Source organism: Thermobia domestica, chromosome 13, assembly GCF_964235325.1.
Source record: "Thermobia domestica chromosome 13, izTheDome1.hap1.1, whole genome shotgun sequence".
Classification (NCBI taxonomy): Eukaryota; Metazoa; Arthropoda; class Insecta; order Zygentoma; family Lepismatidae; genus Thermobia; species Thermobia domestica.
In genome coordinates, this window is record NC_137466.1 from 17,941,049 (window position 1) to 17,957,222 (window position 16,174).

Here is a 16,174-nt window from a genome sequence, read left to right on the forward strand (position 1 = left end):
TCCACACACGCACACAAACTCAGAGATCAGAAAGGTGACGACTATATCTATAGATTCTGCACATGTAAGAGGGAAGATGAGGGTCAAGCTATCACATGCAGAAAGAAGAAACAACACACATACTCTATACAATATGTACAAACCCTAAACAAGCAACAATCAGGTCATGCAGTGATATTCACACTGGTCTTAAGGTGAAAGAAGCTACTATTTAGCTCCTTTGCTCATTCTAATATTTGGGGTAGATATGATGATTCAGCAGATGTATCAGAGACAGGTGTTGCATGTAATGCTGCGGCGGATACAGGATAGATTCTTATGGGGCTGGGCGGGGACGCAGCGTATTGCTTACCAAGCTCACTGACCTGGTACGGAAAATATCCAGCGCATTGTTGCTCACAACAACGAACACAGACAATTTGTGGTGCAGATGGAAGGGACACAGTCCCTCGAAGGGCCCTCGGCTCCAAGTCTCCCTGATTTGGCCCCTTGGATGTCCCGTCCTATATAGGTACACAAACATCAAAACACATTGAGCACATGGAAAAAAGCTGGTGCACATACCACAACATCTATCATCAGATATGTACATATATATGTAGCGTAAAAATCACAGAATATAAAATCTAAAGTATAGAATTAGAGTAACAGTTATCCATGCTGTATACAGATAACAGCACTGTATACAAAGTAAAGAACAAGAGAGAGGAAGAAATTATCAACGCAAGCATTCTTTGAAGACACTGAACAAACATGAATTGACTTCAATAATTGTGGTATGAATTTTAAAAAAAAGAATAAAACATTACCTTAAATTTACTTTTGAGATACTACCTGGAGTTTATTTTTTAAAATTAAGTTTAGAGATAATCGCAAATATTTATAGTCTAGAGTAAAATAAATTAAGTTCTTTACTCTATATTACAAGTTAGAGAAAAAATCTCTCTACAGTAATGCGCAAATGATATTGGTCATTTTCTGATTTTTGCTCCGGTAGTTGGTCACACAGAAATCTATGTGCTGACAAAAGTTTATAATGGCTTAATTAAAAATTCTCTACTAGTAACATATATATATGAAACGAAAATATTTTTAATTTAATTCAAAAGTTTGTTATTTGTCTCTTGTAAAAATATACATATCATGTTTTGCCAACCTCATACAGAAATAAGGTTAAGTGCCTTTATATACTGAAGCTTTAACCATTAATAATTCCTAACTCAAATAATACTTAAAACTATACAGTAAAGTTCTCGGTAACATATCATAAAACTATCATTTTGATAATTTTCTTTATTACCTGGAATAACATAAAATACACATAAATTCGTATTCTATCATGCGTGTTCAAAACATTCAAATCATACTTAAGTTTTCTGATTCAAGTATGAAATGAAAGGTATGATTTTACATTGATCATATGTGCCATTAAAAGACCTGAAGAATATGTAGCTCTATAATATTTAATGTTTAAAAAATACTATATGATCATAAAACTTCCTTGAAAACAGATTATATAAAGAAATTGAAATATTCCTCATTCATATTAAACACACTATTGAAACTCTTATCTATCACGACTCTGGAACTTACTACAGGAATAACTAACACTTTTTTGTCCACTTATTTATTAAAACTAAAATAAAGTATTCAGTTTCGACAACTTAACGTTATCTTCATCAGACAGTGACTGAAAGAGATATCTTCAAAACATCGAAATATATACTCAAAAGAGAAAAGCCTAACACTCGTTGTGTGTTTGGAAACCCACCTGTGTCTTTCTTTCTCGGGCCTACTTAACACTATTGAGAATTATAATTGTAACACAGAAAGGTATCATTTGAATGATCCCACGTTTACAAAATATGTAAAGCACTGGAGGAAACTGAGATGACTATCGTCGGAGTTTCATTCCGGTCACGGACAATAGCCCACGCCGCGTGATACCAGAATTAAAAGAAAAACTGTGAGCCATAAATTTGAACTACCATTTTGCGAAATTGGTACTCGGAACAGACAAAATGCAGCCAGTTATAATAATATGAAATCCGTGGTCGAGGGAAAATCACATAAAATCAATTATCAAAAACCCCCGTCAAGTTGATCAAGAGGATAGATATCGTTTGTGTTCGATAATTACGGACTACGGCACTGCATGACGAACTTGTACAATAATCCAAGAGTACTGTATATAATAACCTGTCAATAATGGCAGAATACTTATGATGATGATAATGTGTACAGTGTTCTGTGTCTTTGAGTATGGTTTGACATTATCTAAATCACTGGCGTCTACGTAATTTGTATTATCGAATATTAGTCAGCTACCGTATCTCTGATGTGTTGTAGACTACTGCTGTTTCATACTTGCAGCTCTTGAACGAGTTCATTTCAAACAGACAACGCACAACCACTTGTGTCTTTTCCATGATCGACATAATATTATATTGCTTCCTTAATCAAAAATTACATTGATTTTTCGGCTATGAGCACGTCTAGTTCATGATCGCCCTCCAAAGAGCTATAGCAAATAAACTTTGGTAGGGTGTCGTTCATGGTAGCTTCAAACGATATTTTCCGCAACCATTTTACTTTTACAGCACAAGCTGTGTATCTTCCAAACTGGTAGTTGTTAGTTATTCCTTTTTCTAGTGTTGTAGTTTTAATGGCAAGCAGTATGTTTATTTATTTATTTAGAGATGAATACTACATGTAAATATACCCATTTACAATATACACAAAAACAGATAAACATAACAGTAAAATAAACAGACAAGTGATAATTTTAATGTACTTATTGAAATAAATATTAAATAATTATGCATCTTATTTATTGTTAAATAATTTAATGGAAGGACAGCTACCAAACACCTTCAAAAGTTCTCATTATATGAGTTTGATTGAATGAATTTTGATAAATATAGTAACAATATGTAACTATTTTGATCAGTACATATTAACTACTTTATTTTGTATTTGTAATATGTGTTTGAGCTTACGTTAAATCGAGCTCCGCCCTTATGGTTAGTATATGTAACTTCGGCATGGGAGACCCGGATTCGACTCTCGATGGGAGGTTAGGTGATTCAGATACGGTATTAAGCTCTAAGTTCATGCTTCATATAACCTCGTTGATATGAAAGTGTCGCTTAACATCAAACTAACTTATAGCAAATCAACCTACTAAATATTACTGTAAATAGAAACATGTATTAAGCAAGAGTATACGCAACAGAGCAAAGAGTTGGTACTAGGAAATAGTTTCAATAGAATATATATATATATATATTTTTAAATGACTTTAATATTCGCAGGTATGGGTTTAGCATACAATATGAAAAAATATTCAAATTTTATGTCATATGTTGCTGTTTAAGTATTTGTAAATGATATGGGCATCTCTGACATGAATGTTTTTCTATTTGCATTACATGAAATGGTATCTAGTGAAACAGAGATGCAGGCGTTGTTCACACGCCCGAAGTTCATTAATATGTACAGGACCCATATAACATCACTGCACTCGTTGCTTTCTCATGCACCAGAGTTTTATTCAGATCAACTATGAAGTAGTGAATCGGTCCAAGTCAAACCTTTATACTTCTAAATAATTCAACTCCAGATGTTGGCTCTATATGCGATTTGAGATTGTCACATTAAAATGTGACTTTGGAAAGGCATAGGATAAGTACGAAAAAAATTATAAAATAAGAAGAAATATTTTGTGGTATCACTAGATCGACGGTAAAATGTAATATTTTTCCTCATGTTCAATGTTGTTACACTTTTTCTAAAGTTTAACACACAAAACACAAATCAACATGTACCAACAGCAAAAGAATATTAGTATTAAGAGCACATTCAGTATGTTTATATATGATATTTCTATTTAGGAGTTATATAATATTAAACTAAAGAGTTTAATGACAGTTTAAACACAAAATAAGTTAAACATGTACATTGTTCATACCATTCCATATGTTTCCAACAAATGCTAAAATACCATTAAAGTTAATTCATTGGTAAAGTTGCCTTCTAAGAAGTCGGAAGAACACCGTAAATTTGTCTTCCTTTATAGTATATAAAATATCGGAAAAGCAATTTAAAAAAAAAAGTAGCTGTTAGTTGCGAATAAAAACGGAAAGATGCGCCCCAAATTCAGTATATGTTTTGAAATAGTGGCTAACTCCACTTATTTCACCAGTCACGGTGAAACAAACGCCTTCATGCAAAAGGTTGGTACCTGAGTTTCTTAAACTGACTTGCGTTTGCTCAGATTTCTGGTAGTTGGACGTTTAAAAGTGATGTGTGCAAAGCAAAACGAAAATCCATAGGGTAATGAGATAATTCCATTTCCATGTAGACCGAAGCCTACATCCCAGTTTACTGATGATTGAACTTCTCTACGGAAAAGTCTACCAGGGTCTGCAACGTCTTTTTAGAGAGTGTTAAGGCTGGCTCACCTCACCCTTTTCGTGTCAAAACTCTGCCAGTACTGAATCTCATTTATGACCACAACTCATCAGAGGCCAACCAATTTCTGGTAACACTTCGAATTTCAGAAGGGATTTATCAATCGCAAGCCCTACCTCAAGATACATTTAATCTTACGTGCTGAGGTACCAAGTAAGCTACCGGACCCAATGGCAAGTATTAACTAACAGATTGAAAGACGGTACAATTCTCTTTTTCTCCGGTGGGCTCGGCAGAATCAATCCATTTCTGGGATGCCATACTGGGGTAAAAACAGATAGACCAAGGGTTAAGGGTGATAACTCCCCTCCCCTTGGGAACTTTTGTCACTATATTAGTAATGTTCTTTAGTGTCCTTAGAATCAAAAAATAGTGTTGGTCAACATATAAGTGTAACACCTGGGTTCTGGAGCCATTAAACCTTTAGCACTGTGTATATTTACAGACACCTTTGGGATTTCTTTAAATGACCGTAGATCAGACCGTTGTGGTTATACCTCAATCGATTTGTAAGAGTGTAGGCTTTCAGTTCACGTAATGAACGAGACTTTTTGCTAACAAAGGAATTGAGGGATATTTAAGGCAATTTCCCTTAAAAAAAAACTCCCTCCTCGTTATTGTTTTAATTATTACGTGGCAACACTGCAAACTAGGTAAATAATAAAATGAATTTATTTGTTCTGTTTTATGTTCAACTTAAACTGAAAATTTCGTCTTGATCCTTCAAATAGCAGCAGAGGAAATATGTATTTTATAGTCTTCACAGGGTTCATAATAATTGATTTTCATGGAAGTACGAGTATGACTTTGTATCAATGTACAGTTAATGCGTAGCAACACTGCAAACTACATGAATAACAAAATGTATTTGTGTCCTATTTTATGTTCAACTTAAACTGAAACTTTCGTCTTCATCCATCAAATAGCAGCAGAGGAAATATGAATCCGACATCTGTCCTTGATCTGAGAAAGGTCATAAGTCACCCATTGGCCGAAAATGAGTTTACATGCAGCTCTGATTCTTGATGGATAGCTACACCGTTGGGTTGTGAAGTGAGAGAAGTCGCGCTAGTAGTTCATGCAATATCGACTTGCAACAATTCTTCGTGAGTTGAGAAACGTCACAAGTCATTGACTTATGATATTTCTCAACTCAACGGCTGGCCCAGACCAATCCATTAGGAATAAAATTGATACGGCTGAAATCAAGGGCAGATATCGGAACCATGAGAACGTACCAACATGTTGACTTTATGCAGGTAATCAACCTACCAAAAATTCCTGTACAGGACATGTTTTATTGGCGGCAGAGGTGAATATTTTCTATATTCGTAATTTACGAGATAATTCTTCCAAGATTTATCTCTATCACCAAGGCATAGGAAGAAATCGTCATACGAAATATATACGAAATATGCACTTTCATCACCGAGTTCATTCAGAACAAGATACCACAGACAGTTACCGAGCTCCACTTGTTTAGTGATGCACGTGGTGGACAAAACCGCAACCATACTCACAGTAGAATGTGTTTATCTCTAGTTTCGAATAAACATTTTCACGAAATTCATCATTATTTTCCCATTCGAGGATATTCCTTTATGTCTAGAGATAGGGATTTCGGAATAATTAAACAGACCCTACAACGTCACGATCGACTTTACGTACCATTAGATCGTATTCGTTTGAGCTTGAGCTAGGAAAGAAATTACTGTGCAGATGGTTGAAACGTCCAGTATTCTCAACTTCAAGGCAAGGTGGCCACATTACTATAAGCTATCATGTCTTTTTGATCTTCTTGTTCTTGTTGAAGACGGCTGAAGGCGTATGTTTTCGAGGTAATAACTAATCTGCAACATTGCACGCATACCATAGAGATGCTTGAATGTAATATTTTGTACATGTACGTGTAGTCTTTTGTACAATACTTGTGAAACATACCATAGATTTCCCTTTCATATCAATAATGTGCCTAAAATTTGAACCTAACTCAACGTATTCTACCCTAACCTATGCTAATATTTTCCTGATCCTCGTGTTGGGTTGAGAAAGTCTTAAGTCAAGTATATATTGAATATTTTTTGTACATTTATTTCTCGATGTAACAGCTGTTTCAACAGCAGCGACAGTCGGCCTACATGGCTGTTACGTGCGGACGTGAGCTTAGTCAGTTTAATAAAATATAATTCTGTGTGTAATGTTTTTCGTCTCTCCTGAAAAATATAGTTTGCATGACTTATGAAGTTTCTCAAATCAACGGTTCAATATATTTTATAGTCTTCAGAGAGTTCATAGTAAATGATTTTCATGGAAATACTAGTATGACTTTCTGTCAATGTTCCGTTTTATTTTTCTATAGAAAGCAAATTATACAAATTATTCTAGTTGATTTTTCATTCGTTATATTATGACAGATTCCCAGTACCGAGAAATTCCCCACGAAGGTTTTATGGCTTATTCACCAATGGGATAATAGGGATTATTTTAAAACAATAATTTTACTCTTCTTTTATGTACTTTACATTATATTCTTTTTGAGAATACTTGTTGTTCTGGTAGTCTAGAATGAATACAACTTCCAAGCATGTCAGTTGGTATGTGAAGTTATTAAACAACTCTCGAAGTTACTTTGTAGGGCATGTATTCTTATTACATGTGCACACAGGTAATCGCACTTAAAATAGTATGTAATATATAGTTTTTTAATTGCCGTAATATTAAATAATTTGTTATATTCTTTGTGACCTTCTCTGTCTATAAGTTGATAATAGTAACACATTCGCCCTGAAATCCACGTGTTCTCAGTTTTTCTGAAGAAGAATAGCAAACAAAAAGAAGCCAGTCAGACAGACGATAATTGCAACAAGAAAAGGGATTGTTGTTGTGAAAAATCGAGAATTCTGTGTAATACACTAAGCATAAAACGAAACTGACATGAGGACAAAGTTCATCGAAAAAAGCTTCTATAAATACTTTCAGGTCAAAGAACTGCGGCAACAGAGTGACACTGAAAAACTGCACCGCTTAACATCAATTTGCATCCAAATTCCTACAGAATACGAGATAAACATAACGGTCTATCGCTGAGACTTCCAAAGTTTCACAAAATTACCTCGATTGCTAAGTCAGTCTGCTGAATCATGTGTGGCGGAAAATTGTACACTCTTAGTGAATAATTCATCATATTTGGAGCGTATTGCTATACGACAGTATGTAGCAGACATCCTGTTTAACGAGGAGTAGTGCAAATTTTGCCAGAAATAGAGCTAAAATAAGATCACGAAAGAAAGGAATGTATGTTTCATGGGAAACGCTAGTGATGTGTGTCACTAGAACAGCTGAGCGTGCCATTAAAGAAACATCTATTCGATAGGAAGATGAATCACTCCTGTTACAGATTCAAGAAGTGGATCTCACAGCAGCCGAAATGAGATACCACAACTTGTACCAGATCGTCGAGCTGAAATTATTCATGGAAGAAACATACCTAAAGATAAACTCGTTGAGGGCGCACTCTGTGCAGGTATGTCAGTAGGTGTTTTGGTTACTGAAGCAGATTTATTGTTACTGCGAGCTTTTATTAATTACCATCGACAAGCGTTAGATCTTTCGTAGCTGCCTACGGCAAAATTATCAAATTCCACGAGTTTAGACTTACCTCATCTTTTTTAGTTTACATCTATCCTTTTAGCTGCAAGTAATAGAGGCCCAAGTCTTCGGAAAACCCGTGTCGCCAATTTTTTAACGCAAGATGTTTGCTCAGCTGTTTCAGGTGCACCATGGTTGATGTCAAAACAGATGCTCCTAGGTATAAGAGTAAGATATCTCACACAAGCAGTATAGAATTAATAACTCTGCTCAACCGTACGGCCACTGATCTTCATATTCACAAATATTTGAATTAGAAACAGCAATGTATGATTGAGTTGCCGAACGCGGTGATAACCTCCAACCATCAGTCTTAAAATATTCATCTGTGTTCTTCCCATTTTGATAGGATCATCTCTGAGGATTTCCGTATTACTTCCAGTTAAAAGGGTAAATATAAACTGCATGAGAGATGAGGTAAGTTTGAGTTCTTGGAATGTAGCATTCTTGCTACTGAGAACACGTGGATTTCCGGGCGAATGTGTTACTATTATCAACTTACAGACAGACAAGATCACAAAGAATATAACAAATTGTTTAAAATTACGGAAATTAAAAACAATATATTACATACTATATTAAGTGCGATTACCTGTGTGCACATCTAATAATAATACATACCCTACGAAGTAACTTCGAGAGTTGTTTAATAACTTTACATACCAACAGACATGTTTGGAAGTTGTATTCGTTTTAGTAATATAATGTAAAGTACATAAATGAACAGTAAAATTATTGTTTTAAAATAATTTCTATTATACCATGCATCAACAAACCATAGAACCTCCCTTGGAGATTTCTCGGTACTGGGAATCTGTCACAATATAACGAACGAGAAAATCAACTAGAATAATTTATATAAATTGTTTTCTACAGAAAAATAAAACGGAACATTGACACAAAGTCATACTCGCACTTCCATGAAAATCAATTATTATGAACCATGTGAAGACTATGAAATACACATTTTCTCTGCTGCTATTTGATGGATGAAGACGAAAGTTTCAGATTAAGTTGAACATAAAATAAGACACATAAATTAATTTAATTGTTTGCCTAGTTTGCAGTGTTGCCAAGTAATAACTAAAAGAATCGAGTGAAGAGACGTTTTTAAGGGAAGTTTTCTTAAATATGCCTCAATTAGTTTTCCTTCGTACACGGAAATGTCCCGTTCATTACGTACGCTGAAAGCCTACAACCTTACAAATCGATCGAGGTATAACTTGTTCCAGTACTCCTCTAACGGTCTGAATTAAGGTCATTATAGAGATTCCATCGGTGTCTGTAAATATACATGGGTGATAAAGGATTAAGGGTCCCAGGACCGAGGCGTTACACTTATATGTTGACCAACAACTGGTTTTGATGCTAAGACCTTAAGAAACATTTCTAATATAGTGAAAAAGTTCCCAAGGGAAGTGGAGTTATCACGCTCTTGAACCTTGATCTAAGACATTTTCAGATCCAATATCATATGTTAATCACCTATTTCGGAGATGAGACAAGGCTCTATGCCTAGGTTGTTTCTTCCTATGCTATATTTCCTCTGAGGAAAAGAATAAGGAATTGAGTAGAATAATGCTGATCTAACCTATCAAAAGTAGTTTTAGTCAAAAGAGAAGACACGGGGACCTGACATGGTGCATTTCCTCCTTCCTCAACACTGATTTAAGACCGACTGCTTGAAGATAAGCCTTGGAGCTTCATGCTACTGGGCAATAAAGGTTATAAGTGATCATCACCCACCTTTTGTCTTTATGTTTCTGTGCTTACTCACTTAAAAGAGGAATGATAAACCTCTGAGGCTCTCATATGAGTGCTAGATGAAAGAATTAGTGCCTCTCTCACCAGGGTTACACTTAGAAAATATCTGCGTTGGTTCTTTTTCCTAAAACTTTCTTCATTCCAGCATTTTAATCGTTATCATACTTGCCGCCACTTTTAGACTCTGAACATAAACGTAGGAGGTTACAATAGAAATTAAATTTTTGTGAGATAGCGGAAAACAGTTTTGATATCGAAACAGCATCTGTTCTATCTCTGACATCTTGCAATTGGAAATTATAACTGCGCTGTCTTCTGCTTCTATTTCAAATTCGCAGAAATGCGTCTGGTCCCGGGTTTAATCCTAGTTTATGCCAAGTTAGCATTCTATTCGTAGAGCCATCATACTGAGGTTTAATAATAATAATAATAATAATAATAATAATAATAATAATAATAATAATAATAATAATAATAATAATAATAATAATAATAATAATAGGGAGTAAATTTGACGGGATATACGGTAGTTATTTACATTGACTAACTTGTAGTTTTAAAAATATTTGTAATTCTTCTTTATATTCCATTTCAAAATTTGTATTGAAGTCAAAAGTTACGCATTTTTAAAGTAGCAATTTAAAACCAACATCGATTGTCAAACAATTAAAACGCAGTATTTGAACACTATCAAATTTATATTATAAACAACATTACAGTTTATATTACAAAGGACTTATCCAGATGCAATTATGTGAACAGACTTTGGGAAAGATGGCTAAAATTCAGTTCAAATGTATGAGAGACCGTCTAGATTCTAGGTTCCAAAAGCAAATAGTCCTAAAATGGATGAAACGTAGTGAAAAAGCACGAAACATTAATGTCAATGGAAAATCAATGTAAACAAATAATTCTTCAACTTAACTGAAAAACCAAAAAAGGGAGATGACTGAAATTCAGCTTAAATACAGAAGAGATTATATAGATTCTATATTCAAAAAGTAAATCGTCCTAAAATGGATGCAACATAGTAAAAAAGAAAAAAAACACTAAACATTAATGTCAATGGAAAATCAATGGAAAAATGATGTCCATATATCTCAAAAGCTATAATAAGAAGATGGCTAATTGCAAGCGTATTCCAAACACATAATGAAGAACTTAAAAACGATGTATTGCACGTAAGGTAAATATAGATAAAACGTTTCCAAAATTCAAGTTGTTTGAGTAAAATCAATAATAATGGTAAAGTAAATGCATCTTCAGCGAATTACTCAGGGCGTCCCACGCGGAGGATACATGCTTGAAATATTTTACATCTGAATTTGGAATCTCCAGACCCGACTTAACACGCAACGTGACTTTTGACCTGATCATGTGAGACAGTCTGGTTCTTATGGCAAACCGGATAGGCTCTTAATTATAAACCCATTTTTATACACTGAGAAAAAAATGTATGTTACATTTGTAGTGAGAAAGTGGCGTACGTAAAATCGTATGTTACATATGTAAATCCTGTAGTTTTTGGACTTAACGTACAGCAAACGTATAACTGAAAACGTATGTTTTATAATACTTTCTGTATAAGTGTTCCATCTGTACGTACTTTCCGTATGAAACAATATAGGTGTGCAGGATCTCACAAAGAAATCCGTGTATAGGCCTATAACATATACCTGAAGTAGGCAACACACACACACACACACACACACACACATATATATATATATATATATATATATATATATATATATATATATATATATATATATATATATATATATATATATATATATATATATATGTGTGTGTGTGTGTGTGTGTGTGTAATATAAGGAAGACTGTTAGATATTAGACATCCTGCAACTGCATGATGTAACATCTAAGGGCAGTACCTATGTAGCATACCGATATTGTATGCCCCGTACTGATTTCTGTAGTAACCGAAAGGATTTCTTATATTTGTACAATATACCGCTGTCCGGAGAACGGATTTTTCTCAGTGTAAAAGAAGTAGATAATGCGAAATAAAGAAGAATATTCTTGAAGTTTTAGAAAAATATGGAAATGTATCTTTCCTTTACCTACCTTTTAGATTTCCGAAGTGTCGGAAGCCTCGTAGAACGTTGCTAACAATGGAATAGAAACGATAATACATAGCGTCAAGCGGTTTTTTGAAATTGGTTCAGAATCTCAAAAAAGATAACATCTCCACTCGTATTACTCTATTCAAATCGATAGTGATAAAAGTTTACTTGCATTTCTGGCATCAATATTGATTTCCATTAGGAAAACCGGTAATAGATGTCGAGAAACAGTTTTTAAGAATGGATTTTGTGCCCAAATAATAAGAATCATCTCCACTGTTAACCATTTACTCAAAGCAGAAGCAGTAGAAATTAACAACTTTACATATTTCATCTCTCATTATGGTTCTATTGTACCAGAAAGTTATAGATCTTTGTATATTCGCATATTTTGTTAGTGTGTGTAGTTCTAAAACTACGAAACGAAGCTTACTTGTTTCTTATTGAACAATAAATTCATCCACTTTTGGTTTTAATCATACTCTTGAGGCGGCAGTTCATTGAACGAACTAGGAGCATAAAAATATCTGGTCTTCCTCGAACGCTATTTCAAATTTCCAGTATATGATCCCTAAGTGATTGAATGGTTTGTTCATTTCTCGAGTCCCATTTCCGGATCATGATAAAGCATATGTGCTCATTGCATTGAGATCGTATGATTTCAAGAACTGATATCTCCGAATGATTTTAGAACCATTATTTGGTAGCTTTCGACATATGGATATTTCTATTATCTTGCACGAAATGAATAATTGGCATCTCACTTTTCTGGTATGTTACCCATAGGACTGAAGAACATAGAGCTCTCCAGACAGTCTATGTATTCACTATAATCCATACGACAAGATTCTCGATCGCTTTTCCAAGTCCACTAGCAGACACCCAAGTTCAAAATAGCACGCTTATTCTGCCATTCTTTGCCCGGAGAATGGTGTATTTTGACGACTAACAGATGTTTGTTTGTCATCAGACAGTCTTTCAACCGTGTCTGAGGAAAATACTTTCTTCATCGGACTGGATAAAGGTACCCCCCAAAATCCTGCAAAACTCTAAAATACTGGACACAAAATTTGGATGGTAGGTATGACATGATCACGTTCTTCCGCACTAGCTTCCTGGAGTGAATACCGGCGCCATGAAGACTGTTTCGTACTGTTCTGGATGACACTGAAAGCTTCAAGTCACTACTAATGGAAGTATCACGCTTAAAGTGGTTCTGCTGATGGACTAGTAAAATGGCTTCGTCAACGTACAGTATCTGGATTTCAGGCGATTTCTTAACATTTATTTTCTCTTCTGGTAATAACCCTGAACCCAACATCACACATGCCTACACACTTCTTATGCCTATTTTGAAACCATATTTGCACACTCGTTCCCATGTACCTTCTGATGTGCTGTCTGACTCACTCTGAACGAGTTGATTAAATTGCGAGAAATGTTTATTTCCTGCTTGTATTTACTGTCCCAAGAATGAGTTCCGCCTCCATTATTATCTTCAGTAGTATCGAAAATGGTAGAAATTTAACACTACTTTCAGTTTTGATATTGATCCTCATAGGACGAAAACGGTAGGACATAATGGAAAACGGTTCTATATATGAACTGACCTATCAAGAATAAGTTTAAGCTCTATCCTTACTCGTTTTATTCGAGTGGTTAGAGTTGCAATGTCTAAAATATAGGATCTATCGCTGCTCTTATCTCTCTACTAAAATCAGAAGATGTAGACATTTTCTACTATTTTCGATTGCAATATTTAATCCGATTAGGTGAAAACGGTAACACATGGCGGTAAATAGTTTTTATATGGATTCAGGATCACAATAATAAATTTCATCAAAGTTATATTTTTCTGTGGAAACCATAAGTAGTAAGAACTTCTACTATTTCCGTATTGAATATTTATTCCTATAAAACAGAAAGTGTAAAAAATACCAAGAAAGTGATGTTCATGGAGATTCTGTGTCGCAAGAACAAGTTTCATCTCCGATCTTTCCTATTCTAACCCCTTGTGACACATTGACTAAGCCCATTTTCAATGTTTGGGACTCTACCATAGTTTCATAACGTAAAATAAAACTCATCCTTTATGTTATGATTTATATCTCCAAATTACACGTTATGAAATAAACATAGATATGCTCTCGATGGATCAAAATGCATCCAGTAAGGGACATTCTTTGGAAGCTACACGTAGTAGTACTTAAATAAAAGGATTTCCAAACATTTACTAGATTTCGAATCTATGTAGTGCACAAATATAAAAAAGATGTCAAAGGATTACCTTCGTTCGTCTGAATGTGATAATCTTATTGAATTATTGTTATTATTATTGATTAAAACAAAATTAGGTGTTATTATGTGACTGAAGATTTGGAATATTTCAAATTTTATGTAATGTGTGTGTGTGAATGATATCGTGGCTGCTGGTACTACAACATTATATGAATCCTTCAATTCACACACATATATGAACAACATGTGTTTAGCATATGCCCCTATGGCGTGGGAGAACTCGGTTCGATTCTCAGTGGAAGGTGATGTGATTCAGATCCCACGTTAAGCTTTAAGTTCACATAACCTCGGTGCTGAACCACAAATCAACCAATAAACTCTAATTTTATAGCATGTAACGAAAATTCCTTCTTTACATAAATGTGTACGTGAACTTTGTAATCTTTTCATAATTGAAGAGTCCGAATCTGGAAAGCTCAAGACACGTGTTGCACGTGGGAATCTTCACAAATACTTGCAACACACGCTAATACTTCTACATTTAATTTGATATGAAAACCTTCGGCCAGAAATTCAAAATAGAAAACAAGCAGTGTAATCACAAGAAATAGGTAGCTACGAATACTAGGAGTTGAAACGACTCCAACTCAGAGACGTAGGTCTGACCCATGCGAACTTGTGTCCGCTTTCTACCATTTAGCCTCTGCTAGCAACCAATAGTGGGAATAGTTACAGAGACAAGCATAAGAACCCAAAGAGAAGGACTGGGTGACCAATACCGTTTAAAATTAAGCTAATAACCTGACAAACCACAAGGCCAGCAGAGCCGGACTTAAGCCAATTGGACTAATTGCTTCCAATTAGGTCCTGTACATAAGGACGCCACTCGCTAGAATGGAATCTACTCTCGGCTTGTAAAATACACAGAAAAACACATAATAATAAGGACGCGTAACAAGATTCATTGACAAACTCAGTGACTGTAGCATGTGGATAAAGGAGTTATTCCAAGTTGAAACTGATCAAAACTTAGTTCATGTAATCAATTCAGCAAGAACGTTTGAGTACTTTGATAATTTTGTCAATTGAATCTGAAGTGAGCAAAAGTTTGAACTTAGACAAAAATCTAAGAAACTGCAAAGAGGAAGGCAGGAAAAACAACTTTCAAATAATAAAAAGAAATAATAAAATGGCTAATGTATAGTTTATGACTGTCAAGTAATTTGTAGAAGTTCGGGAAACATAACTTATTTCTAATATACACTTCAATTTTCATCATTTCTCGAACAAAAATCATTAAAAATAATCACTTCACAGTCACTAAAACAAGATTATTATTATTATGTACTTTTTACAGTGATATCAAATATATTGTTATTTACTTGTGTGCTTCCATGTATGTAATTTTATAACATGTTTTTGGTCCATTAACTCCGACGCATTTTCAAGTGCACATTTTTATTGCTTTCCATTCTATCACAGGATGAATAGATTCTTTGTATATTGTACATACCTAATATATATATATATATATATATATATATATATATATATATATATATATATATATATATATATATATATATATATATATATATATAAGTGGCACTGCTGCTATGAGGATATTGGTAGAGCTTAAATACTTAGATATTCAGTGTCATATGGATAGATGTTCTTAACCAATTTTGTACTGCTAATCTTAAATTCTTTTGACGAAATGAAATGATTGACACAGATATATGATTAAAAATCAGATTTTACTTTCAATGAACATTAAGAAAATGTAAAATGTTTGGTGTAGAGTAGTGAATTCTGTACGCTAAGGACATATTTCTATCACTGACCTCCTTTAAGAATCTAGATGCTTTTCCTCTTATGAAACTGGTAACGTTCGTCCTCCTATACTGATAAATGAGACTCAATCCAAATTTCACTGAAATCACTACTTTTCCAGTAGAATTTAG

The 16,174-nt window shown here is 34.3% G+C and overlaps 1 protein-coding gene across 9 annotated transcripts in view; it reads right to left on the bottom strand.

Moving 5' to 3' along the window:
- LOC145668033 (UPAR/Ly6 domain-containing protein qvr-like) overlaps positions 1-16,174 on the bottom strand; it is a 416,709-nt gene that overhangs the window by 270,365 nt on the left and 130,170 nt on the right. For 4 of the 9 annotated variants that reach the window (XR_014127952.1, XR_014127953.1, XR_014127954.1 and 1 more), the window contains one exon: positions 366-503. The exons of 3 other annotated variants lie outside the window; for them this stretch is intronic. Coding sequence is in view for 1 of the 6 variants with exons in the window: in XM_081735501.1 (XP_081591627.1) it covers positions 353-503 (151 nt within the window). In the remaining 5 variants the exon portion in view is untranslated. Of the gene's footprint in view, positions 1-352; positions 504-16,174 lie in introns of all 9 variants that reach the window. 2 more of the 9 variants (XR_014127948.1, XM_081735501.1) reach the window with 1 other exon arrangement.